This window comes from Trachypithecus francoisi, unplaced genomic scaffold, assembly GCF_009764315.1.
Source record: "Trachypithecus francoisi isolate TF-2019V2 unplaced genomic scaffold, Tfra_2.0 Lachesis_group8, whole genome shotgun sequence".
In the NCBI taxonomy this organism is placed as follows: domain Eukaryota; kingdom Metazoa; phylum Chordata; class Mammalia; order Primates; family Cercopithecidae; genus Trachypithecus; species Trachypithecus francoisi.
Window position 1 is genome coordinate 84,561,025 of NW_022681473.1, and position 26,535 is coordinate 84,587,559.

The 26,535-nt window shown below is 41.3% G+C and overlaps 1 protein-coding gene across 2 annotated transcripts in view; it reads left to right on the forward strand.

The window, feature by feature from the left end:
- The window catches only part of PIWIL4 (piwi like RNA-mediated gene silencing 4), a 53,385-nt gene that overhangs the window by 12,123 nt on the left and 14,727 nt on the right, over positions 1–26,535 (forward strand). For both annotated transcript variants that reach the window (XM_033207050.1, XM_033207051.1), the window contains exons 5-13: positions 4,621–4,742; positions 6,627–6,707; positions 8,583–8,780; positions 10,972–11,083; positions 15,673–15,796; positions 17,883–18,000; positions 20,337–20,448; positions 23,537–23,721; positions 26,044–26,116. In XM_033207050.1, the coding sequence (XP_033062941.1) occupies positions 4,621–4,742; positions 6,627–6,707; positions 8,583–8,780; positions 10,972–11,083; positions 15,673–15,796; positions 17,883–18,000; positions 20,337–20,448; positions 23,537–23,721; positions 26,044–26,116 (1,125 nt within the window). The remainder of the gene's footprint in view (positions 1–4,620; positions 4,743–6,626; positions 6,708–8,582; positions 8,781–10,971; positions 11,084–15,672; positions 15,797–17,882; positions 18,001–20,336; positions 20,449–23,536; positions 23,722–26,043; positions 26,117–26,535) is intronic.

The window sequence follows — 26,535 nt, forward strand, 5'->3', positions numbered from 1 at the left end:
TGGCTTCAGAACTTTAAATTATTTCTACCTCTTTTTGCTCCTGCACCCTTGTGCCTATATGTCCAAATAACTTTACATCAATTTTTGATTCTAGAATTGCCATTTATTTAACGACTTGCTCTATCATATGAAATATGAGTTATGTCAATTTTTAAAGTTTTTTTTAATGCAACTATTGGAAATAGCTATTGCGTATTTCAGATTCCTTTATCCACTTTTTTACACATTTAACATTTCCAGTCCTAAAATATAGTATGTATGTTTTTATCATATGTTTTTTTCTAAAACAATGTTACAATTAGTACAAGAAAGAAAGAACCAATTTCTCTATGAAAAATTAAAACAGAGCATTGGATTAACATTTTATGCTTCTATCCCTTAGAAATCTTACTCCCTTAGTTCAACTGTTTGCAGAGTTCAGTACCAATACCTTAGATTTAAATTTTTAGACTCCAGGTAAACCTTTGTGAATTTTCTCAAGAAATGTGTTTCTGAGCACTCTTGGGCCTTTTGCCTTTTATGAGACCCTGAGATTTATAGGAGCTGCTTGAATGATTGTTGCATTGGATATGGAACGTTAAAATTATACCATATGGTTAAATTTAATGGCTTAGAAAATCTAGATCTGTAAATTAAGAAACATTTTTATTCACCATAATTTTTTATCGATCCTTCAATTCTTTGTCCTATGACCAGATGTTGGTAGCATGCTAATATGGCTTCTCATACTTAAATGATATATTTCAAGTCTGTTGTTATCATTAAAAATGATCTTGTTCTTGTAGATACATTTCTAGCACTAGTTTAGAAATTTAGATATGTTAAAATTATTAAATGCTACGCTTGAAGCGTTCAGCTTACTTCCGTTGTACCTAAACAGAATGGAGAACTTATACTCTACAAATGCTAAGAATATGTTACTACTACTCATTTCTCATTCAAAATGAGCCTGTAGTATGTGTCAAACACCTTTCTGTTGCTAGGGACGGAGCCTAGTAAGGAGGCAAGTGAGAAAATAGACCATAAAAACATAGTATGATAAATCAGGCCTATTTATTTCATTTCCTGGGTATAGGGGATACTAGGTTTAAACAGAATAGTGTTGTCTTATTCCTTGTAAACATATGACCTGTCATCCAGTTACAGTGCAAAAGAAAGTGTCCTAATGGAGATACTGCTGCTTTCACCTTTTTATTCTGATCTTGGTATTGACTGAGGCTTAATTCTGCATCCCCATCTATCCCCTACACATGTCCTAGGATGCTTATTTAAGTTGAAATATCTCGGCCACTAGTTGACGCATTGTACTCCTAGGAGTTCCAGAAGTCCTGTTCAGCTGCCTCCTAACCTTCCACTGTCCAGGCCCCGTATGTGCATCTGCAGCCAGACTGGTGTTGCTATTCATGTTCACATCTATTTGCCACTCTCATATACTTAATAAAGAGCCTACTCTGAACCTGGCAGGGTGTTGCGACCATGGAGCAAACAAAGATAAATAAAACAGAGTACTTGTTCTCCAAAATTTCAATTTAGAAACAAAATTCTTTACAAATAAATACTATGTAAGGTAGAATGAAATAAGTGTCATAATAGTATTTTTATTATGCTAACATTTATTGAGCACTTACTAAGTGTTAAGTACTGTCCTTCTTTGTTCTCCAGATTATCCCCAACATCTCTCTCGAGCAGATCTTTGTGTCCCACAAGTAGCTGCTACCACCACTGGTGCTACCAATTACACCTACCAGATTACTCTGCCAGCCTCTCTTTTTTTTAAATTTTTTTATTTTTTGAGGTGGAGTTTTGCTCTTGTCACCCAGACTGGAGTGCAATGGCATGATCTTGGCTCACTGCAACCACCGCCTCCCTGGGTTCAAGCAATTCTCCTGCCTCAACCTCCTAAGTAGCTGGGATTATAGGCACCTGCCACCATGCCCGGCTAATTTTTGTATTTTTAGTAGAGACGGGGTTCCTCCACGTTGACCAGGCTGGTGTCAAACTCCTGACCTCAGGTGATCCCCCCACCTCAGCCTCCCAAAGTGCTGGGATTACAGGCGTGAGCCACCACGCCCAGCCTGCCAGGCTCTTTATAGCATGATCTCATTTCACCCTTGGGGCCTAGTAAGGCTAAATATCTTGCCCAAGATTATCATAGAGAGCTTGATGAAAGGCAAGCTTATTTCTTTTTTTTTTTTTTTTATTTTGAGACGGAGTCTCGCTCTGCTGCCCAGGCTGGAGTGCAGTGGCCGGATCTCAGCTCACTGCAAGCTCCGCCTCCCGGGTTCACGCCATTCTCCTGCCTCAGCCTCCCGAGTAGCTGGGACTACAGGCGCCCGCCACGTCGCCCGGCTAGTTTTTTGTATTTTTAGTAGAGACGGGGTTTCACCATGTTAGCCAGTATGGTCTCGATCTCCTGACCTCGTGATCCGCCCGTCTCGGCCTCCCAAAGTGCTGGGATTACAGGCTTGAGCCACCGCGCCCGGCCTGGCAAGCTTATTTCTAGCAGGACACTTCAATGAGAGTGATAGTTCCTTGTTTAGGATTTTGATCAGTGAGGTGGACAATGGGAGATATGAGATTCCTAGGCAGAAGAGGCAATGATAAGAAGTGAGGGCCATATTTTAGAAACTCTTGCTCATTCAGGTTTAGCCAGGAAGGTGTGGAGGTTGTGATTTCAAAGCTAGAGAGAACTTTAAATGTCCTGCCAAGGAACAGAGACTCTTCCATGGATCATGAAGACTTTGAGAGAGTGTTTCCATGGCAGCTGTGTTAAATTACAGTTAATCTGATCACATCCTATTGAATGGTTTACAGAAGGAGGTGTGAAGATTAATAAAGTGCCACTGAAATAGTGTGGGCAGGGTGTCAAAAGGGCTTGAACAGAGATACAAAGTGCTGCTATTTGAATTCCCGAGTGCCTGTGCAATGGATGGAAATAAAATCAACGCATTATCTCATTTAATCGTCACAACCCTGTGACTTTAATTAGACTCAGTACCACTTTAGAGATGGGGAAAGGTGTTCCACATCGCACCAGCTATAAGAGGCAGAGGACCAGAGTCTATCCAATTCCATATCATGTGCTCTTAAGCACTGTGGTAAATAATGGTATTGGAAGAGCTGAGATAGATCAGAGACATTCCTAGTGTAGGTACAGTAAGACTTGCCAACTGATTAGATGGTGAATTGAGGAGAAGTGAAAGTTTACTCTGAGGTTAGCAGCCTGGGGACTGGAGGGTCTGAGGTCCAATAAGAGATGTAGGAAGTGAAGGAGGAGTGGGTGCTTGGTGGGAGAGATGCAAGGGGGGCTGAAGAGTTTGATCTTAGGTGGTTGTTGAAAATGCAGTTCCTGAGACCATCTGCTGCCACCTCCCCTCAACCACTCATCCCGACATCCTTAGTTGTCTTAATATTTTGTCCCAAAGCCCCTGCAGCAGTTTGAGAGCTGGGCATCCCTTCTGTCTGACAGATTTTTCCCAGTGTTGATGAGCTCTTTCTATAGCTGTCCATCTCTGATTTCTGTACAGTTTTATCTGAAGCAAGAAATTATCTCAATGAAATCTTACATCCCTGTGAAAAGATCAGTTTCTCTTTGTTTACATGCAATGACTGGTTCCTGCCCTATATTCTTGATGCAACCTAAAAGTGGTTAAATCCATACTGTAACTGTAGAAAGTTGAGGCAGAATACATAAATGCTTGCTGATTAGCTGACTTTATCTAATTCCTTATCCCTTTGAAAAATCCATGATCATTGATCGATATTTATTGATTGAATCGTATATTCCTTTATTTCAAGAACCTATTCTGAGTCCTTTCTGGTTCAAGAAGCTTTAAATTTAGTGGGAGCTGTTATAGAATCATATTCATGCATTCATTATATTGCTAGAATATATATTGTTCCAGGCTATAAGGACTCTAGGATTTCTCTAGACCTTTCAGCAATTTATAAAATCAGATTTCTGATCTGCTCTAATTTCCACCACTTATTCCTCTTTCCCCATGTTTACTTTCCATCTCATTTATCGTCTCTCCTTTCTTTCCTTCTCTCTTGTTCTCTGCTCTTCTGCATTATAAACAGACTTTGGGAGGCTGTCCTCTGGAATCCATGAACTTGGGATGGGCAGGACAGTTCACTAGTGGGCTTCTGAGTATCAGTGAATACCCTGAAAATGGGTACAATTATGTACACTGTTTTGGTGTGTGTGTGTATATATGTGTGTGTGTGTGTGTGTGTGTGTGTGAAATTTTATTGGGAAATATCTGTAACTTTTATCAGACTCTCGAAGTAATTTGTGACCCATCTCCCTCCCGCTCCCTAGAAAGACCAAGAACCACTGCTCTGGAACTCTCTTTGGACCAAATTTTGAACCATGAGTCTGGCTTTAATTCTCCTTTAAGAAGTTAGGGAGTGAAGGGATGTGTTGTTTTAAGGACTGGCAAGATACAGAGAAAAAAAGCCCTCTGAACATTATGTGATGATTAGATTATTACTCATATACTAACACCTGCGGTTTTGTTTTTGTTAATGCATATTACATTGTGATGGCTTTATCATATCTGCATTCTGCACACTTGGGGCTAATTTCTAGGGTGCATATTAAGTACCTCTTCTTCCCAGGTCACAGAATTGTCAAGTGAAACTCAAAGAGGTGAGACTATAAAGATGACTATCACCCTGAAGAGGGAGCTGCCATCAAGTTCTCCCGTGTGCATCCAGGTCTTCAATATCATCTTCAGAAAGTAAGACACTGGAAACGTGACTTTAATTTGGGCTAATTATACCTTTCAGCATAAAGCCTGGGTATTAAAATAATTGACCATTTTGTAGGCAGTGTGCCAGCAGCGATGCCACCGTTAGGGCAATTTCTCACGTACTTTCTCGTACATGAGCAATAATGTGCAACGGAGCCCATTACAACCACTCAGTGGCACAAACTGTTAATATCCAGTATTATCCTAAGTTGAGACAAATAATATGGGGATTATTGCTGTCTCACTGGTAGCAGGGATGGTACCTTTTTCCTTTTCTTCTTTTTCTGTGTCTCTTCCCAGACTTAGAAGTTCATTTAGCAAACTTAGTAAGTTTGACTTAATAAACTGAAGATTTTGTTTTTCTCCTAGCTGATTAATTTAGGAAAGAAGATCACTGTCTGCTTTCTACCCTGGCTCCACCCTCAGCCCACTTCTTTCCCCCGCATCTACATGGTTGTAACTCAGCTTTTCAGTGTTCTGCAGACTGGTCTAAGGATCACATACTCCTATGTCTTCTTAGGGGTGGAGTGGAGCTCCATAAAAGGCATATTCCCTGGACCCTCACTGAATCTAGTTAGTAAACAGAAGTTCACAGACAGGCCTGAAAATTCACATTTTTAGGATACACTGAAGCTTGAGAACCACTGTTTTACATGCTGCTGCTGTGGATCATTAAGATGATTTGTTAGAAACCTTACAGGCAAGTCCTTTGTTCAGTGGTGGCCTCTGGAAGGAATGAAGATGGGGAAGTCTGGGGATTTCCTGAGTCGTAAGGGCACATCAGTGAACTTCCCCCACCCACGTGTCCTGATTTCTAATTCTAGTCAGATGTCTTGTCCATCACCTTTTGGTCATATTTGAGCCTCAGCTTACTGCATATCAGCACTTCAGAAGCCAGTCTTGCATATTGACATTTGGAAGATGCTTTTCAGTGAGAAAGTTCTTTCACTTGTCTTTTATCTTACTTTACCCTCACTAGAGCACCCTGAGGCAAGTACTATTAAAATCCTTATTTTTAAGAGAAGGAGGCTTAGGCTCAGTGACATTTGGCAGCCAGAATCACAATTGGAACGCTTGTTTCCTGACTTGAAACCCCCATGTAGGTCAAATTCCTAAGGTGACCAGGATTACTTCCTGAAGACACAGCCTTGGTCATTTGGCAGCACCTGGGGAGCCTGAGCAGCCTCATTAGAAATAAGATCCTCGGCCAGGTGTGGTGGCTCACACCTGTAATCCTAGCACTTTGGGAGGCCGAGGCGGGTAGATCACCTGAGGTCAGGAGTTCGAGACCAGCCTGACCAACACATAGAAACCTCGTCTCTACTAAAAATACAAAATTAACCGGGTGTGGTGGCACTTGCCTGTAATCCCAGCTCCTTGGGAGGCTGAGGCAGGAGAATTGCTTAACGTGGAGGCGGAGGTTGCAGTGAACTGAGATCGCACCATTGCACTCCAGCCTGGGCAACAAGAGTGAAACTCCATTTCAAAAAAAAAGAGAAATAAGGTCCTCATCCCCAAATAGAGAAGAGGTCAAAAAGGCCTGAAGGCATGGCATGGCTTATCTCACCCCATCTAAGCTAACCAAAATGTTACTACTGCAGCCATAATGGCTAATTGGCCACATATTTGTCATTGCAGCTAAACCCAGACAGATAAAGATAATTTCAGTTGTAGTATTCTCAAATATGAAGAAGTGACAGTTCTTTATAAACATTCATATGTATATTTAGTGTCTAAACCTTGCAGTGCTGTGAGAATGGAAGGTCTGTATTTCCTATATATTTTTAACATTATGTTCAGCAAGGGTATGAACTTAGAATTACACTGTTACTGACTGATATTTACCAAAAATTCAAAACAATATGCTTGCAGGATCCTCAAAAAGTTGTCCATGTACCAAATTGGACGGAACTTCTATAATCCTTCAGAGCCAGTGGAAATTCCCCAGCACAAGTAGGTTTATTTATACTTTCTGTTACTCCAAAATTGTTATAATGTGAGCAATGTAATTTTTTTTTTTTTTTTTTTTTTTTTTTTTTTTGAGGCGGAGTCTCGCTCTGTCGCCCGGACTGGAGTGCAGTGGCCAGATCTCAGCTCACTGCAAGCTCCGCCCCCGGGTTTACGCCATTCTCCTGCCTCAGCCTCCCGAGTAGCTGGGACTACAGGCGCCCGCCACCTCGCCCGGCTAGTTTTTTTTTGTATTTTTAGTAGAGACGGGGTTTCACCGTGTTAGCCAGGATGGTCTTGATCTCCTGACCTCGTGATCCGCCCATCTCGGCCTCCCAAAGTGCTGGGATTACAGGCTTGAGCCACCGCGCCCGGCCGAGCAATGTAATTTATGATACAATATTATACCATTATGCCTCCTGTGAGAGACTCTGTGATATGAAATGTAATGGTTTTTTTAAACTTTCAAGTTTTTTTGAATAAAATGGTGCATGTGAATGTGAAGCTAGCAGCTTTGTTTTCTTATATTAGTGTGATGGATAATTATCATAAATCCTAGAAGGAATTCAGAAACTGAATTTTCTGTGTGTAATAAGTAATAATGAAAGCAGGATGAGCTGTATTGTGGTATAACACATAGTTGGTGCTTCATTTTGTTGTTGAAAGGATGTTAGCACAGCCAGGTGGTTGACATGAAATTGTCAGGGCAGCACGGGTCAGAAAGAGAAGCCAACCAAACAACTCTGGTGAAGGATAGAATCCTTACGAACACTTGCAGAATTTCTACCCTAAACTGGGAATTCGAGGCTTCAGGGAAAGTGGTCAGCTGTGTCTTCAACTGGTTGTTATTTAGCTCTCAAAAATACTGTGGTCAAACTGTAGACAGAGAGGCAACTGGTAGCCCAAACGTAGATACATAAAGGGAGAAGTGCATAAAAGATAGAAAATGGGAGTGGGGTGTTTGGCCTTCTGCCCGGTGGAGGAAAAATGACGGAGTTTCCATATGTTCATTCAGAGTGTCAATGGGCTCTCTATGAAGCATCCAGTTCGTCCCTGTCACTATTCTGTCCACCTAGATTAGAAAATCTCATAGGTGCAGATTGTACTAAACTGCCCTAGGTGCTCAGCACATATGCCTGTCCTGGAGGCTGGCTTAGTATCACAGTGACTACTTATAGTCCACAAAATATAAACTGGAATTATTTTTTAAAATATTAGTCTATTATTTCATGTCATTTCTGTAACTTCTTATTCAAGATTTTTAAGTTTATATGGAAAGAAACTGTAGGCTGTGTTCCAGTTTCTCTTGTATCTCTGTTTGTGAAATTACTTCTGTATTTCTTAATCTCATTATTAAATCTATCCACTGCCCTCACCTTTGAGTTGGGGTGCTTTTCTGAACCTAGATGTTTTCCTGCAAGGACAGATCACTCCATAGACATCTTATTCCTACAGTTGTGGTTCTCAGGCAGGGGCATTTACCCCCTCTTCAGGGAACATTTTGTATTGTCTGGAGACGTTTTTGGTTGTCACAGCTGGGAGGCTGCTACTGGCATCTGGTAGATAGAGGCCAGGGAGATGCTGCTAAACATCCTACAGTACACAGGACGGTCCTAACAGAGAATTATCCAGTTCCAAATGTCAGTGGTGCCAAGGCTGAGAAACTGCTTTCCAGTAAGGTATTTTATTCTAAATGTATGCTTAAAGACACTGCAGCTGAAAGAAAGATTTCAGTCAACAACTGGAAGAAGTCAAACTAAAGAAAATAATTATCTTGTTAAGATCTCGAGAATTAGAACAGAAAATCACCATTTAAAAATCTTTATTGTGTTTCTCGTATAACATTGACAATATTCCTTTTTTTCTGTTTTGTTTTTAAAGATTATCCCTTTGGCCTGGGTTTGCCATTTCTGTATCATATTTTGAAAGCAAGCTCCTGTTTAGCGCTGATGTGAGTTACAAGGTCCTCCGGAATGAGACGGTTCTGGAATTCATGACTGCTCTCTGTCAAAGAACTGGCTTGTCCGGTTTCGCCCAGACGTGTGAGAAGCAGCTAATGGGGCTCATTGTCCTTACAAGGTACAAGCCTGTGTCTAAATAAACTTTTCTTCAGAAATCAATCATTGATAGTATTTGGGAATAGAAGTAGCGTTGGAGTATTGGCCCGATGTCACAGATCTAATCCGTTTACTCATCTGTTTAGAAGACCTGGTTATTTTGTTGTCTAGAGTTCACACATCCTTGTGTGGCATTCTGGACGGTCCACAAGCTGACGTAGCTCCAAATTCTCACTTGCTGTACCCTCCTTTCCCCCAATGCCACTCTATTCTAACCCCCAACGTTCTGCACTTTTCTGCTTCAGTTCAGTTCAATTCACTTCACTTCAGTTGCCTGGATTCCCTACCCCAAATTCTGCCTTTTAAACTTCAATTTTCACAAAGCCCAATTCTAATATCCCAGCTTTTCTGACATCCCCATTTGCCTACTCAGTTGGAATTACTCAGTTTCTTCCCCTGGGCTGCACCCATAGCACTTTGCTTATGGCTACCTTGTTATAGCCATTTTATTTCATTTTAAAGGACAGAAGTTTAGTTCCATGTCTCACCTTCTTTATTAGATTCAGGAGTCTTTTTAAGTTGAGACCACATTTTACTTCTTTGCAACCTCTAGGTTTATGTATATAAAATTTGCCCTCATTGCACATTGAACCAAGTTAAACACGGAAAATTTAGATGACTTCCTGAGGACTAAAAATCTCACCATATACTGCTGCTAGTCCAAGAATACTTCTTAAAATTTTTTATTTTAAGTTTTGGGATATATGTGCAGGATACGCAGGTTTGTTACATAGGTAAAAGTGTGCCGTGGTGGTTTGCTGCACCTATCAACTCATCACCTAGGTATTAAACCCAGCATGCATTAGCTATTTTTCAGAATGCTCTCCCTCCCCCTCACCCCATCCCCCGAGAGGCCCCCGTGTGTGTTGTTCCCCTCCTCGTGTCCATGTGTTCTCATTGTTCAGCTCCCACTTACAAGTGAGAACATGCAGTGTTTGGTTTTCTGTTCCTGCCTTAGTTTTTCAGGATAATGGCTTCCAGCTCCACCCATGCCCCTGCAAAGGACATGATCCTGTTCCTTTTTACGGCTGCAAGAATACTTCTTTTAGGGGACTTGTTAGCCTTCTATTCTGGCTTAGAATTTCCACTTAAACTTGTTTTTCTGGGATATATAGCAGAGGGATGGGACTGGCTGGATTCCATACTACTTGGTATGAGAAGGCTACCCTCTTATCCTCCTGTCATGATCTTGATGGATTAGCTTATCACATTTCAAAGTCATCTTGCAAAGAATCAAGAGCTCTAGAGAAACCTGCTGTGGTAGTTTCTGCCCCTAGGCTGGGTCATCCTGAGAGGACAGTGCTGAAGGGGAGAAGGAGCTTAGAGTAATCTTAGCTAACCTGTTTTGTAGTTTTGCCAAGAGCCAGCCCTAGCGGGGAGGTTAAGCAAGACACCAGCATTGTGGGTTGATTGGCATTCTTTTGGCGCTTTTTTATCAGAAAAACTACCTGGGAAGTCAGAAGCTCTGAGTGACACCATTATCTGAGAAGATAATGGGAAAGTTTTGAGCAATGCTTCAGCTTGTGAACATTTCAGAATGATTTGCCTGAAATTAGTGTATCTATCAGTGAGAAAAATAGACTAGTCTAAGGAAGTCTAAGGACTTCCCCACAGGTTTTGTTGGAATGTGGACAGAAGTCTTCCTGTTTATGAAATTATTAAGGAATGCCCTTTTCAGATAAGAGCTGAGTATTTTTTAAAAAGTGAATAGTCGGCCGGGCGCGGTGGCTCAAGCCTGTAATCCCAGCACTTTGGGAGGCCGAGACGGGCGGATCACGAGGTCAGGAGATCGAGACCATCCTGGCTAATACGGTGAAACCCTGTCTCTACTTAAAAATACAAAAAACTAGCCGGGCGATGAGGCGGGCGCCTGTAGTCCCAGCTACTCGGGAGGCTGAGGCAGGAGAATGGCGTAAACCCGGGAGGCGGAGCTTGCAGTGAGCTGAGATCCGGCCACTGCACTCCAGCCTGGGTGGCAGAGCAAGACTCCGTCTCAAAAAAAAAAAAAAAAAAAAAAGTGAATAGTCTTGCTATATTGTTTTCATAATTTCTGACATTCTGGAGTCTATCTTATGTGTTGAATTAAAAGTGTGGTGAAGTAGCTGCTTATGTTAGATGATTAAAAAATTTTAAAGCCTTTTTATATTTGCCAGATACAATAACAGAACGTACTCCATTGATGACATTGACTGGTCAGTGAAGCCCACACACACCTTTCAGAAGCGGGATGGCACCGAGATCACCTATGTGGATTACTACAAGCAGGTAGGACTTTTCTTCATTCATCTCTATCTCCTTTCCTTTTACCTCAGAGAAGTCTACTTATTCCAAGTCTCAGAGGTCCCCCAGATTGTAGGCTGAGTCTGCCTCTGACCTGATTCTCTGACTTGTCTCTCTCCTTCATCCCCACGATCTCGGTCTCCTGTTGACCCTCATCCTATCTCCTGTTTCCTTCTTCCTATAGTCTGAGTAATCTCCCTTTAACGCATATCTGATTACACTGCTCCTAACGTTAATACATTTCCATGTCTCCTTATTGCCTTAGGACCACATGTAAGCCCCTTAGCAGAGTTTCCAAGGCTCCTTATGATGTGGCCAAATCCTGCCTTTAAAGCCTCATCTCGTCGGCCGGGCGCGGTGGCTCAAGCCTGTAATCCCAGCACTTTGGGAGGCCGAGACGGGCGGATCACGAGGTCAGGAGATCGAGACCATCCTGGCTAACACGGTGAAACCCCGTTTCTACTAAAAACTACAAAAAACTAGCCGGGTGACATGGCGGCGTCTGTAGTCCCAGCTACCCGGGAGGCTGAGGCAGGAGAATGGCGTGAACCCGGGAGATGGAGCTTGCAGTGAGCTGAGATCCGGCCACAGCACTCCAGCCTGGGTGACAGAGCGAGACTCCGTCTCAAAAAAAAAAAAAAAAGCCTCATCTCTTCCCATTCCCCTGCTCCCTTGCCTGACTCTGATGTAATTGCCTCTTGTGATTCCATGACTCAGTTTCTCCCCTGTGCATTTTCACACATGTTGCTTCCTCTTCCTGGATACCCCTTGACAGCCAGATGAACGCTAGACACCCTTGTGAACTCAGCTCAGCCATCAAGTCTCAAAGGAGCCCTATAGCATTCCTCCCAGGATCCCCTCCCTGTATCAGGTCATCACAGGCACCACACGAATGGTCTGAGCCCCATCCTAGACATCGAGCTCTGGGGAGGGGACTCCTTATTTTTGGATACCCAGGGCTAGCTCAGTGCTTTGCGCATATTAGATCCTCAAGAAACTATTGATGGAATCTGTTGCTGTCTCTGGAAACTCTAATCGCATTTGCAACAATTATCCCTGCCCCTCATCTTCCATGTTCAATTCCTTTGGAAAGTGCCTTCTCTTTAATGTATAGTAATATTCAGGTTAAAACAACAAACAAAACCAAAAACCCTTTCTTGATCATTGTAAACCTTCAGGAAAAGCTCTCTTTTTCTCCTTAGCTAACTTTAGAAAGTCATTTATACCAGCTCCAAGCACCTTTCCCGTTCTTCCTTCCTGAAACCTCAGCAGTCTGGTATCCAGTTCTGCTGCTTTAGAAGTAGTTCTAGAAGGGTCAAGTTCAGTTACTGTTCTTATCCTAAAGGGCTTTCAGTGCATTTGATACCTGTGACCTCTCCCACCCGCTGGAACTGATCTCTTCCTTCCTTGGCTCCTGGGATACATCCCTGCGGCTCTCCACTACTTTAAGGTTGTTCTATCTTAGTCTCCTTTGACATTTTCCTCCTTCTTTCCCCAGAAAGGAACCATTATTCACCATGGTTCCCTCATATAGAACCTTTTCATTGTATTTTGAGATGGCTCAAATATAGTGTTTTTGCCTTGCCCTCATTCCCAAATTACATATTCATCTCCATTTCCAGAACATATTTGCATGAATACCCTGCGGGCATCTCAAACTAATATAATTCGGACTGAATTCATTGTCTTTCCCATTCCTGTTTCTCCTTGGAAATTCTATAGCTCAGACAGGAATGATTTTGCTTTCTTCCTCTTCTTCACGTTAACCTCCTCATTCACTTGTCACCAAGATGAGTTCTGTATCCTTTATCCGTGAATTTTCTCTTTTCCAGCCCTTTTCCCACTGCATTAATGCAGGCCATCTCATGGATCCCCCTCCCCCTACCATCACTCTTTATGCCCTAGCTCTCCCCTCACTGTGATCCCTCATCCTCACAGCCATCAGAGAGATCTTTCTGAAGTGCTGCCCAGAAATCTGATTAAAAGCATAAGCTCTGGAGTAAGATGGTCTGGCTCCAACTGTGTAATCCTGGGTAAGTCACTAAACCCAGAGAGTCATGTGTAAAGGAAATTTACCTGTCTACCTTCGTGGTGTAGTGTAAGGACCGAACAAGATAATTATGCACACAGAGCATCGAAGTGTGCCTGCACTTTGTGAGCACTGGGAGAACAGTGGAGACCATGCTCCTTCTTTTCTATCCTCTGCTTCTTCCTCTCTGGTACTGCATAGTTTGGACCCCTCTTTCTTTCTTATATTTCTCAGCATCCCTACTATGCACCCCCTGCGTTTATCCCCCATCCACTCACTGGCCTACACCTTCCTTAGCCTTTGCATGTGTTCACTAGGCATCTGCAGAAAGCCACGCTGTACCTTTCTCCTTTACCCCTAGGTCAAATCCTAGCTTCAAGGCCAAGTGTGAAGTCCTCTCTGGCTTTGCTTTCTGTCACACACATAGAAGAGCAAGCTGTTCTCCTTTCTAAGTACCTGTGCATTCATCACATTGCTTCTTGAACACATACTCCTTGGAGAGCAAGGATGGCGTTTGGCTAATCCTTGATGCATAGTATCTAGCAAAGCATCTTGTGCATAAAATGTGTTCTGTGTTTATGAAACCCACAGTTTGTTAAACATTTGGGCTTCTTTCTTGCATGATTAAATTTGTTCATTTAAACAGAAGTATTTTAGGACCTGTGACATTCTGAAACGGGAATCATGGTAAAAATCCCAGTCACTGTTTTTTGAAATGAGTTGTGCTTCACTGCATAGATATTGTAATTAGGGAGGAAAAGAAAGAACACTGTGACAACTTCTAGTATGCCCTCCTCCCTGTCCCAGGAAAGACTCAATTATTATGTAGTCAGTTTTCAAAGTGGAAGACATCCTGATATTGACCTTTATATTTCTCTATTTTATCTTATCATACAAAGTATTTTCAAATGCTAAGAAAATTGGGTCAAGAGAAAGGGTCAGATTTACCTTGTGGGAGCAGCTTAGCGGCTAGAGTTCTTGACCATGCTGCAGCTAGAGTCCTTCTTCCTGGAAGATGCCTTCGTTTTGCTGGAGCTGTTACCTGAGACTCTCCATACTCCCATGTTTTCTTCAAGGTCCTCTCTTGATCTTCACCTGCATGGAGGCTTCCCTGATTTGCCAGCCATAATTGTGTCACTACCACCATCTCCTTTTCCTCCCTGCCCCTCCCACTCCAGCCCGGGGATCCGGTACTGAGTGGTATAACAAGCAGAGTCTTAACAGATCAATCCTAGCTATGCTAATTTCCATTTATGGAGCCTTGGAAAGATTGCTTAATGTTTCAATGTTTTTTCATCTGTGAAGGGGACAATAATAATATCTCTTTCATCAGTTTGTTGTGCTTTATTGTGCTTCGTTATGCATTGTTTGTGCTTCTTGTGGACCTCGCTTTGTAGATAATGTATTTATGCAGAAAGGCAGGGACTGTGCCTCTTTTACTTTTATCTTCTTATCCACTGCTGTTCTGGAACACAGTAAGCACACCATGTGTTCTAAATTAATGGAGTCATGTATGCAAACTCACTTGATAAAGGCTTCTCCAAGCTTTTTAGCCATAGCATCAGTTGCACCTGCTGCTTTCAAATGAGATTCTTGACTCGTTTTTTTATTTTAATGACAAAGTTTTTCTTGAAATAGAGAAATGCTCACATTTAACTTCTTTAATTGTGATTATTGATGTTAGTGTCACATTACCCAGGCATTTTATACGTTATAATTCCAGTTATTCTGTCACTAATGTGGATCAAATTATAATGGAAACGAGTGTTCGTTGTAACCTCTGTCACTGGAGGGTAAATGAGCTTTTGCCAAGGTGAGAATGCTGAAATTGAAGTTTAGGGTGGCAAAGGGAGAGGAATATGAACTAACAGTTGCCAGGGATTCATTATAAATCAGACCCCTTGCTCGTGGTTTACATAGGATGCCTGTGAGCTACTGTTATCCTTATTTGATAGATAAGGAAAGTTAAGTCACTTCCCCAGTGTCACAGCCCAAGCAAATAGAGGAGCTGGGGATCAAATTCACATTTGTCAGACTTCAGGGCTGCTTCCCTGTAACATCCTACTATCCTAGAAGGTAAGGACAGTCATACTTTTTTGTGAAGTCTGAGATTGTCTCAATATAACTCGCCTCCAGCTTGTGTATAGATATTTTCAAAATGAATATAGATGTTTAGAGCCAGATAGTTAAGCGTGGGGCAGTCTGCCTCAGTCATCAGTAGTGGAAATGCTGGCTTTGAGTCAGTCCCAGTGATGTCATTGACCTATGTATAGAACCAGCTGGAGTCTATTCTGAATCTGATCTGGCTGAAACCGAGAGACAGCAGGGAAATGATATTTTTAATGGTGTTGTGTTAGAAAAAATAATTAAAATAATAAAACTGGCCCTCAGATAGAAAGGTCCTGGGAAGAAAGTAGCAATAAGTAGGTAACCATGGGATTGGTTACATTTTTATATATGTTAGGATCACCTTGTTGAATGTAAGGATGTTCACCTGGCAGTGCTTGCACGTTAACTTTTGCCTCATTAATCTTGCATTTTATAGCAATATGATATTACTGTATCTGACCTCAATCAGCCCATGCTTGTTAGTCTGTTAAAGAGGAAGAGAAATGACAACGGTGAGGCTCGGCTCGCCCACCTGATACCTGAGCTCTGCTTTTTAACAGGTAATGTTTGTGTTTTATACCTCTGTCAGGCTCCTGGATACAGGCCCCTGATGCTTGGCAGTGGGCAGACCCTCTTTAAGTTACCTGAATGCCAGGACATTGATTTAACCCATGGAGGATGGGCCTTTTAAGTAATTTATTCAATAATAGAGACATGTTGGGGGAATCGAGTGCCCTTTGGAATCTATTTCCTTTATCTCGTGTATTCCATGTATTACTTTGATGTAAAATAGACCCCCTGATATCATCCTAAAACCAAGTTTCTCTTTGCCATTATTTGAATTTACTAGTATAGGAAGGAATATGACTTAGATTTTCTTCAGGTATATCAGTAGATCGGTGCCAGAATGATCCTTACTTTCTTTTTGCATGAATTTTTGTAATATAATCCTCACTACACAGTAAAATCTGAATAACTGCCTCAAGCACTTTTTTTTTTTTTTTTTTTTTTTTTTTGAGACGGAGTCTTGCTCTGCCACCCAGGCTGGAGTGCAGTGGCCGGATCTCAGCTCACTGCAAGCTCCGCCTCTTGGGTTTATGCCATTCTCCTGCCTCAGCCTCCCGAGTAGCTGGGACTACAGGCGCCCGCCACCTCGCCCGGCTAGTTTTTTGTATTTTTTAGTAGAGACGGGGTTTCACCGTGTTAGCCAGGATGGTCTCGATCTCCTGACCTCGTGATCCACCCGTCTCGGCCTCCCAAAGTGCTGGGATTACAGGCTTGAGCCACCGCGCCCGGCCCCTCAAGCACTTTTAACAGTGTTCTTTCGACTAACGGTTAGGGCTAGGAAGGGAAGACTTTCCACATTTTGCATTTGTGTGTTCCTTGAGTCAGTTATGATGCGTATATATCTATTTTGCCATTAGAAAAATTAATAAGAAGGGCGGGCGTCGTGGCTCATGCATGTAATCCTAACACTTTGGGAGGCCAAGTGGGCGGATCACCTGAGGTCAGGAGTTCAAGACCAGCCTGGCCAACGTGGTGAAACCCCATCTCTATTAAAAATAAAAAACTAGCCGGGCATGGTGATGCATGTCTGTAATCCCAGCTACTCAGGAGGCTGAGGCAGAAGAATCACTTGAACCCGAGAGGTGGAGGTTGCAGTGAGCCGAGATCATGCCATTGCACTCCAGCCTGAGTGACAGAGCCAGACTGTCAGAAAGAAAAAGAGAGAGAGAGAGAGAGAGAGAGAAAGAGAGAGAGAGAGACAGAGAGAAGGGAAGAGAAGAGAAGAGAAGAAGAGAAGAGAAAGAAATAAAAGAAAAAGAAAAGGAAGAAAGATTAATGAGGATATAATCCTTGAGGGGAGGGGTGCTAATTCTTTTTTTTTTTTTTTGAGATGGAGTTTCACTCTCGTTGCCCAGGCTGGAGTGCAATGGCATGATCTCAGCTCACTGAAATCTCTGCCTCCTGGGTTCAAGCGATTCTCCTGCCTCAGCCTCCCAAGTAGCTGGGATTATAGGCAAATGCCACCATTCCCAGCTAATTTTGTATTTTTAGTAGAGATGGGTTTCTCCATGTTGGTCAGGCTGGTCTCAAAGTCCCGACCTCAGGTGACCCACCTGCCTCAGCCTCCCAAAGTGCTGGGATTACAGGTGTGAGCCACAGCACCCAGCCTAAGGGGTGCTCATTCTTAATGGTGTTCTGGTATTGTAGGTCTGCAGGACCCAATATAGTAGCCAGTAGCACATGAGTTTTTGAACACTTGAATTGGAACTAGGTCTACCAAAAGACTGAGAGGAGGTATGCTGTAAAATACAGCCCAGATTTGAAAGGCTTAATATGAAAAAAAAGAAGGAAACTACCTCATCAATAAGTGTTTTATGTTGATTACATGTTGGAATGATAATATGTTGGATATACTGGGCTAAATAATATACACTATTTAAAGTAATTTTGTCTGTTTCTTTTTTGACTTTTCTTAACGTGGTTACCAGAAAACTTAAAATGACATATGTGGTTTTCATTTCTATTGGTTGTGCTATACAGATGGTGAATGCATTCAAGCGGAAAGGTTTAAACTGGGCCTGCGATGGACTGAGTTGCTTATGTTCATTTTCTCACTTTGTCTTCATTTGCATTTAATAGGGCTGACTGACCAGGCAACCTCTAATTTCCAGCTGATGAAGGCTGTGGCTGAAAAGACACGTCTCCCTCCTTCGGGCCGGCAGCAGCGCCTGGCCAGGCTTGTGGACAACATCCAGAGGTACTAGATCACCGCATGCATCCTGCCTGGGGCTGAGTTTTTAGTATTAGATGGTCCATGTAACACTGTATTCCTTGAAGGAAATGTCTCATTCGTATTGATTGAGAGCAAGGAGCTTTTGAATTGTGCTGTCCACAGCCCTTCATGTGAGATGTCTCAGGACTAAGGGGTTGAATGGAGTTGGGAGAAGCCATGCTGTTAGGAATAACACTCACTTTACCTGCATGCCCTGCTTTCATCTGTTTCATACATTGAGGTCTGGATAAAATGTTGAATAAAGAAAAAGGTTATAATGTAAACAACAACAACAACATCCAAGCAAACAAAGCAACCAGAAAAACACCAGGCCCCCAGTATTCAGGGTCAGGAATGCTCAACTTTTAATACAATGGCCTTAGCAGACTGAACTTTAGGAAAACCCCACTATGTGCCTTTTAAATTTGAGATATACCTTTGTGCCATCTGGTTCTGCCTATCTGATTATCAGACTGTTTTTCAGTTCTTATGACAGTTTGCTGTAACATGTGATTGGAAAATTGAGCTTCTCCTTGGTTTTCCTTTCTGACCCTCTAAAACTGAACTATCCAGTGTGGCTGCTAGGCACTTGAAATGTGGCCAGTGACACACCTAGAAATGATTGGTTAAATAACATATATTTAAAACATCATTTCACTTGTCACTTTTTTACCTTCTTAAGGTGGTTACTGGAAAATTTAAAATTACATATGTAGCTTGCTTTGTATTTCTATTGGGTTATATTGCTGATCAACAGTCATTTTTAAAAAAAAAATTTTTTTTAAAGTAGTATTAGCTCTTGGAGGATTTGGAAATTTCCATAGCACAAAGAAAGGAGAGAGAGAAAAGAGTGTGTATGTGTGTTTACTCAGTAAATATTTAACAAATGAGTGAATCACAATTGAATTAATAATTAATTCAATTATTATTATATTAGTAATATTCTTTCAGACTTTGCAAATGCATATAATCCTTTTTTTTTTTTTAAAGAGAAATGGTGTAGTACTATACATCATGTTTTGTAACTTGCTCTTTTCACTTCAGGGTTTTTCTCAAACACTTCTGTATGGTAAACATGACCTCTATTATCATGCTAGTGGTTTCATCGTTTTTTTATTTCATGGATACACTTTACGTCATTTACCCTGGACATCCCTCAGACTTACACCGAATTCAGAAGGGATTCCTCATTCATTTCCCTTATAGTGACTGTGGATTAATCTTCCTGATGCATCTATCTGCCATCTTTCAGTAATACCACCCTCCTCACCCCATTTCCTGACCAATGATGGCCTCACTCATCTCATCTTGGGCAGTTAGTATCTGAAGCAAAATAATTAACTCAAAGGAATTAGTGTGACCAGAGAAGACATAATCTGAAGAGGTGGAAATAGTGAGCTATTCCTGAGAGACAGTGGTGAAGAGGTTGGAGCTCCCCTAATAAAAGAGGTAGAGCTTTAATAGGGAAACAAAAGCGTGGGGGTCTCCTCCATGTCCTGCAAATGCCTGGCTTACTGTGCTGAGTCCTATATGTAGTTGTCGCTCTCAAGGAGCTTATGGCTCAGTGGAAGTTTATCATATATCATACTCCCATGAGCTAAAACATCAACTATGATTAAAGCTTATTAAGTTATAAATGGAAAGTACTACACAATTGAAAGTAGTGTTATTATTGCTGATATTAATATTCTCCTCATAGGATAGACAGGGTAATAGGAAGACCCTGAATCTTCTGAAGCTTAAATTCTTATATTCCCTTCTTTTATCGTCCTTCCTTGACTCTCAACCCAACAAATTCAGATATTCACAAAAGACATCTCTACATCCACTGGCTCCAAAGTATCTCTTTATTAACAAGTGTGTTATCAAGAATGATAATATCTCATAGGTTTTGAGCACATGCCATGTGCCAGGGACTGTGGTAAGCACTTTCTGTGTATTATCATATTTCATCTTTATATCAACCCTACGAAGTAGGTACTTTTATTATCCTTACATTTTGCCAGTAAAGAAACCAAGGCCTTAAAGATTAATACTTTGCTCAAGGTCATATATTATTAAACGTTAGAGCTGGGAGTTAAACCCAGGTCTGTCTGGCTCGAAAGCTTCTTTTTCTAACCACTGTACTCCCACTGGAATCCTTTTCCCATTCCTGAACATCCCAAATGAGCACAGTTGTCCCATAATTCTTTTAAGCAGGGAAAAAAATATGCTGAGTAGAGTTAGAAGCCAGGAATCCTGAAGACACAGAAAATCAGCCCCTAATTCAGTAAGTTGTAAATATATCTCCCTTTAATGATTTAAAGCAACTCTATCAACAGGAACACCAATGCTCGTTTTGAACTAGAGACCTGGGGACTGCATTTTGGAAGCCAGATATCTCTGACTGGCCGGGTTGTGCCTTCAGAAAAAATATTAATGCAAGACCACATAGTAAGTGCTGTGATTTTACTTTCATTTAAAAGTATTTACTTGAATATGTGTAAGTTTGTGCATTGGCCAGAGTGGCTTGTGTGCTTATAATATTTGGTTTGGCCATGTACTTCCATCTCTTTATCCTAAGACTTCAGATCCCCTGTGGTTTCCTTGTCAATCTGAATTTACTTGCATGGACTTAGCGGCACCCAGTGGACATGATTTAGGTTAGTCAGAAGATGGTATTTCAAATCATTGCAATTAAAATATACCCATCTTCTGTTGCATGGTGCATCGCTCTTAAAAAAAAAAAAAAAAGGCCATAGTCATCTGAGGAAACTCTATTAACTGGTGAACATTAGTTCTAATAGACTGTTTTCTGATACCAAAACTGGACTTTTAGTTGCTATGTCAGTTGTGTATGTTAATCTTTCAAAATAAAACACTGCTCAATGGACACGAAAGTCAAGAAATATGCACAGAACCCAGCCCCAGACATAGTACTTGGGGAGAGAGGCATTTGGAAACCTGAAGAGACAAATCATCGCCACTTCCAGACTTCTGTTGAAGAAATGAACCTATTAATATTTTATGCAAAAATTATGCATTATCTCTTCTCCCCCTCAGTTTTGCCCACTTTAAAAAACCAGTTGCATTTCTTTTCATGTTTAAAGGCTCTCTTCTTGCCTTTATTTGGTGTAATAAACCTGCATGTCTAACTGATACAACTGAACAATGAATGTATCATGTTGGTAGAATGGGGGTTTTTTTCATCTGTGTTTTTTTTTTTTTTTTAAGATAGATCTTGTTCTGTTGCCCAGGCTGGAACATAGTGGCATGATCACAGCTCGTTGCAGCTTTAACCTCCTGGGCTCAAGCGATCCTGCCATCTCGGCCTCCCAAGAAGTTGGGACTATAGGCATGCGCCACCACGCCCAGCTAATTTTTGTATTTTTTGTAGAAATCAGGTCTCCTTATGTTGCCCAGGGTGGTCTTGAACTCCTGGGCTCAAGCCGTCTTCCCACCTTGGCCTCTCAAAGTGCTGAGATTACAGACATGAGCCACCATGCCTGGCCTGTCATTTCTTTACAATAATCTATCCAGGTTACAAAAACTCTCATTGGAGAACCTAAGGAAGTACTGTTTTTCAACACAAACAAAACAAAACTTTATTGTAAAGTACTAGAATGAAGACTCCCATTAGGATCTTGGTGACAGGTCAGTAAAGAGAAGCTCAGTTGCAGATCCACATGTAAAGAAGGACTTATGTACTTAAAATGATCTGTCTCATAAGCTCTATATGCAAAATCATATTTCCTAGAGCCTTTCATTTTTATTTATTTGTTTGCATTCTTTTGGTGTAAAAACTGGTGTCCATAGGAGAAAGGGCATTAAAACAGGAGAACTCATACACTGGAGGTAGCAGGTGTCTAAGATGACAATGTCATCAACTTCTTGGCCCATTCTGCTTTTCTGAAATTAGCTCCTAGGAACTGAATGAACTAAAAGTTCACAAGTCTCAGGGTACATTGTCCTGGGTCTCCTCCCAGCCCCATAAGACAGCAGCAGGAAGAAGTGTTGTGGGCAGAAGGACTACAACTCTCTTCATGCTCTAATGGACAGGAGTGAACATTGGTTCCAGAGAGAGCCATTGATGGAAAGCTAGCCCTTCTCCTTTGCTCTCAGGCTGAGGTAGGTGGACCCCTGGAGCTGAATCCAGCCCAGCCAGTGGAAGGCATCATGAGGATGGCTAATGATTGGAAGTCAGAGAAGTCAGAGTGCTTGGTTGCAAGTGCCCTGGCTGCCATGTCAGGAGACCGGCATTCTAAACCTGTCACTGCTGCCAACTGGTTTCATAACCTCTTAGCCACAGCTTTCTAGTCCGTAAAACAAGAAGATTGGGATGTTTCTTTTTTTTTTTTTTTTTTTTGAGACAGAGTCTCACTCTGTCACCCAGGCTGGAGTGCAGTGGCCGGATCTCAGCTCACTGCAAGCTCCGCCTCCCGGGTTTATGCCATTCTCCTGCCTCAGCCTCCGGAGTAGCTGGGACTACAGGCGCCCGCCACCTCGCCCGGCTAGTTTTTTGTATTTTTTAGTAGAGACGGGGTTTCACTGTGTTAGCCAGGATGGTCTCGATCTCCTGACCTCGTGATCCACCCGTCTCGGCCTCCCAAAGTGCTGGGATTACAGGCTTGAGCCACCGCGCCCGGCCGGGATGTTTCTTAAGTATTAGTGTACATGTGAATCACTTGGGGGACATGTTAACATGCAGATTCTGATTCAGTGGATCTGGGGTGGTGCCCAGGACTCTGCATTTCTAACTGGCTTCTAGGCGATGCTGATGCTGCTGGTCAAGTAGTGCTTGATAGCACTTCAAGTAGCAGGAGATGAGCATACAGTGTGGTCCCTTTTAATTCTAACAGTGGATCTTCCCCACTTGCTATGCCAAAGGCATCATTCAATTACAGTCTGGGGATATAAGCAGAGGGTCTGGGAAGCAGGCTAACATTCCCCCTCTTCAACACAGGAAACCTATTTTTCCTGGTCACATGAGGCACCTTTTGAGAGTGAGAAAGGAGCCTCCATCCTGGCTTCATCTTTGCTTCTAGGTGTACCTACTCCTAGCTTAATATATAATCTTAACTGTTCTGTAGGGCGTGTTAGTTTTATTATGATGACCCAGAGTATCGATAATCAGCATTCTCTGAGATATTTAGATACTTCAAAAGATAAAAGATAAAACAATACAGGCTGTTTGCCTGAATCATTTTTAATAAAGGCATAGATACTCAGAGCTGGAAGGGAACCTCAGAGATCTTTGAATCAGACACCATTCTCTGCGCACCACAGAGAATCATGAGATGAAAGGAACCTCCAAGGTTCTGCCACCAGTGCCTGGAAGAGCTGGGATGATGCTCAGGTGCTTCCACTCCCAGAAAGCACATGTATTCTGTTCGGATGTGCAGTGCCTGCATCTGTGTTTTAAGACTGAATAGCAAACTGTGTTACACAGTTATAACAAATGGTGGCCATCTTCACACTGTGTTTATTTAGTTGATCTTTGAATAAATTTATTCAATCCTTTCATGGTCATTATTTTTCTCAGTGTCAACCTGTGTCTGCTGCTGATTGGTCCAAGGATATTCGAACTTGCAAAATTTTAAATGCACAGCCTTTGAATACCTGGTTGATTTTATGTAGTGACAGAACTGAATATGTTGCTGAGAGCTTTCTGAACTGCTTGAGAAGAGTTGCAGGTTCCATGGGATTTAATGTGGACTACCCCAAAATGTGAGAATACATTGAATTTTGTTCATATATTAATTTGGTTTGGTTAGAAGGTAGGGAATAATGGCAGATGCATCAACAAAAGCTTCTTTTTTTTTGAGACGGAGTCTTGCTCTGTTGCCTGGGCTAGAGTGCAGTGGCTGGATCTCAGCTCACTGCAAGCTCCACCTCCCGGGTTTACGCCATTCTCCTGCCTCAGCCTCCGGAGTAGCTGGGACTACAGGCGCCCGCCACCTCGCCCAGCTAGTTTTTTTGTATTTTTAGTAGAGACGGGGTTTCACCATATTAGCCAGGATGGTCTCGATCTCCTGACCTTGTGATCCGCCCGTCTCGGCCTCCCAAAGTGCTGGGATTACAGGCTTGAGCCACCGCGCCTGGCTAACAAAAGCTTCTTTATCCCAGTATGGTTTCCTAATGTAAAGTGCCAAGAAAATAGTCATAAGTGGATAGATTTTGTAATGACTAAACTTTTATAAAGTTAAAATATATTTTATGTTGGTCTTTGTAAAACTTGTACACAGTTCTTAAGCAGTAGTGTCATTACCTGAAAATCTTTCCAGTATCAGTTGGGATATAAATCTTTAATAAGTCCATATATTGTCTTCTCAACTGTTTTTCCTTCTTTCAGCTCAGTTTTTCATATCGGTTATTTACTTAATAGCAAATGAATATTAAAAAATAGAAATTGCATGTCCTGACTTTTACTTGATAGATTTTATGCTTTAAAATTTAATGTGAAAATAGATCTCAAATAAGCTTTTCTGATTCTGTTACTGTAGCATACTATTAGTCATTCAGAGAGTTTCCTGATAAGACTAGGGGTCAACCATTTATTCTTAGAATGTTTATTGAGTACTAATAGGTGTAGATAGTATGCCAGTTGCTGAGGATGAGAAAGATAAATAAACTGTTTTTCATTGAGTAAGAGATACATATACAATCACACTGAAAATACTGTTTTGCTTTAGAAAAGCCATAAAGTTGGTCATGCCTCACTTTACTGAACCTGATATGCTCAGAAAAGAGGAACAGATACTTATTTTTCTTTGTTATAGTGGAGTTATTCTTTAAACACATAGTTACTAATTAATTACATCAGCAGCACAAGTATTAATCCCAAAGTCTCATTTAACACCATTGTTTAGAACTCCCCTCTTATCAAATCTGTTAATAAATAGCCTGGATAAATAAACACCCACTCTACTTTCTCTAAACCCATGAGCTAATAAAGCAGGAAATGATTATGAAAGAAACCACAGTCTGCAGACCCTGGGTGATGTCACAGGCTCTTTCTCACATGAATTCTGGAACAAGCCCATTGCTATGTTCTGTCCTTGGCCTGTTTTATTTGAAAGCTCATGTTTTATTTCCAGCTTCTTTTTTCCATAAAGTATCCATTTACCTGTTAGATTTATATGCATAGCTCTGTCTTCTAAAACATTCACCTGATGATTTTAGAAGGAATGGACTATAAGTGCAGCAGAGTCAGAGTGCAAGAGTTTGAACTGGACGAGTCAGGACCACCTAGTTGCCTAGACGGTTCTGCCAGCCAGTCACATAGGTCTGTTAAAATCTGCATTCATGGGATTGACGGTCCTGCCACCTGCTGGGCGAGTTTTAAAAGGCCACTGGGCATTGGGACAGTTCACTTATATACACATAAAAGAGGCTGATTCTACATAAAGAAACTAGTTTTACAAATTCCTATGTGTGTGAGCAGTACTTCTGGAGCTGCTGGTCCCTAACATAATGTAAGCACAGAACAGATAGTTGTTAAGTAGCTGTGATAATTGATTAAGGCTAGACATTCCAGGCTCCAGATAAGCAACCACTAAGGAAAAAAAATATATTTTTGTCTGAATCATGCAAATTAGCTGAATATCTTGGTATCATTAATCTGATGTTTTCTGAAACATTCATTTTTAGATTGCTATAGTGATTCACTCTTACAGAAATCTTAATCCTGGTTGAGCTTGAACAGTGTTTCAGATATTTGATACTATGAGACTTGGGATTTCAAAAGTTCACTTTCAACCCCGTTTTCAACTACAGAATTATTGATTGTAGGGATTCTGGACAATTGAGAAGATCTTATTTTCTACCAAACCATTTTTTACACTGTAAAAATTATTGCTAAATGTTTTTGTCATATTTTGTAGTGAAAGAAACAATTTTAGACTCAAAAGGTTTTTATTTTTCTCTAATAATTTTTTCCTAAAACTACTAGTCTGTTATGAAAATTTATTTGTATTATTTCTAATGCCATATGATTATGTGCTACTAAGAAGGAAATTACATAGCTTCAAAATTAATCTTTTTATGTAGCATAAAAGTACAAGAAAATCCAGCTGCATTTGTTAGAGCTGTACAGCAATATGTTGATCCTGATGTTCAGTTGGTAAGTATAGGATACTGTTTGAACTCCTTTAATCTATAATTTTAGTTCTGCTTTATATCTACAGTCTGAACATACCCTCCCATGATATATTTGCACACTGCCATGCATTTCCCCAAAGCACTCAAGAAAGTATTAATCTTAGTACTTTAATCAATATTTTATTTCATTTCCACATTTCTAATATTAATTTTAAAATACAGTACTTCTTGTTACCCCTATAACAGCCACTTGGATGTCTGCATATTTTGCAACTCAATGGAGTCATCTTTTCCTTAAGATTTCAGATAAACTGACTCCCACCTCATCCCATAAATGTTGGTATCCAGTGTTCCCAATATTTCAGGGGATTATTGGAGGGTTGGGTCTTTCCAAGTGACCTATGGCCCCAAATTCCTGCTTCCTCTGAATTCTTGCCACCT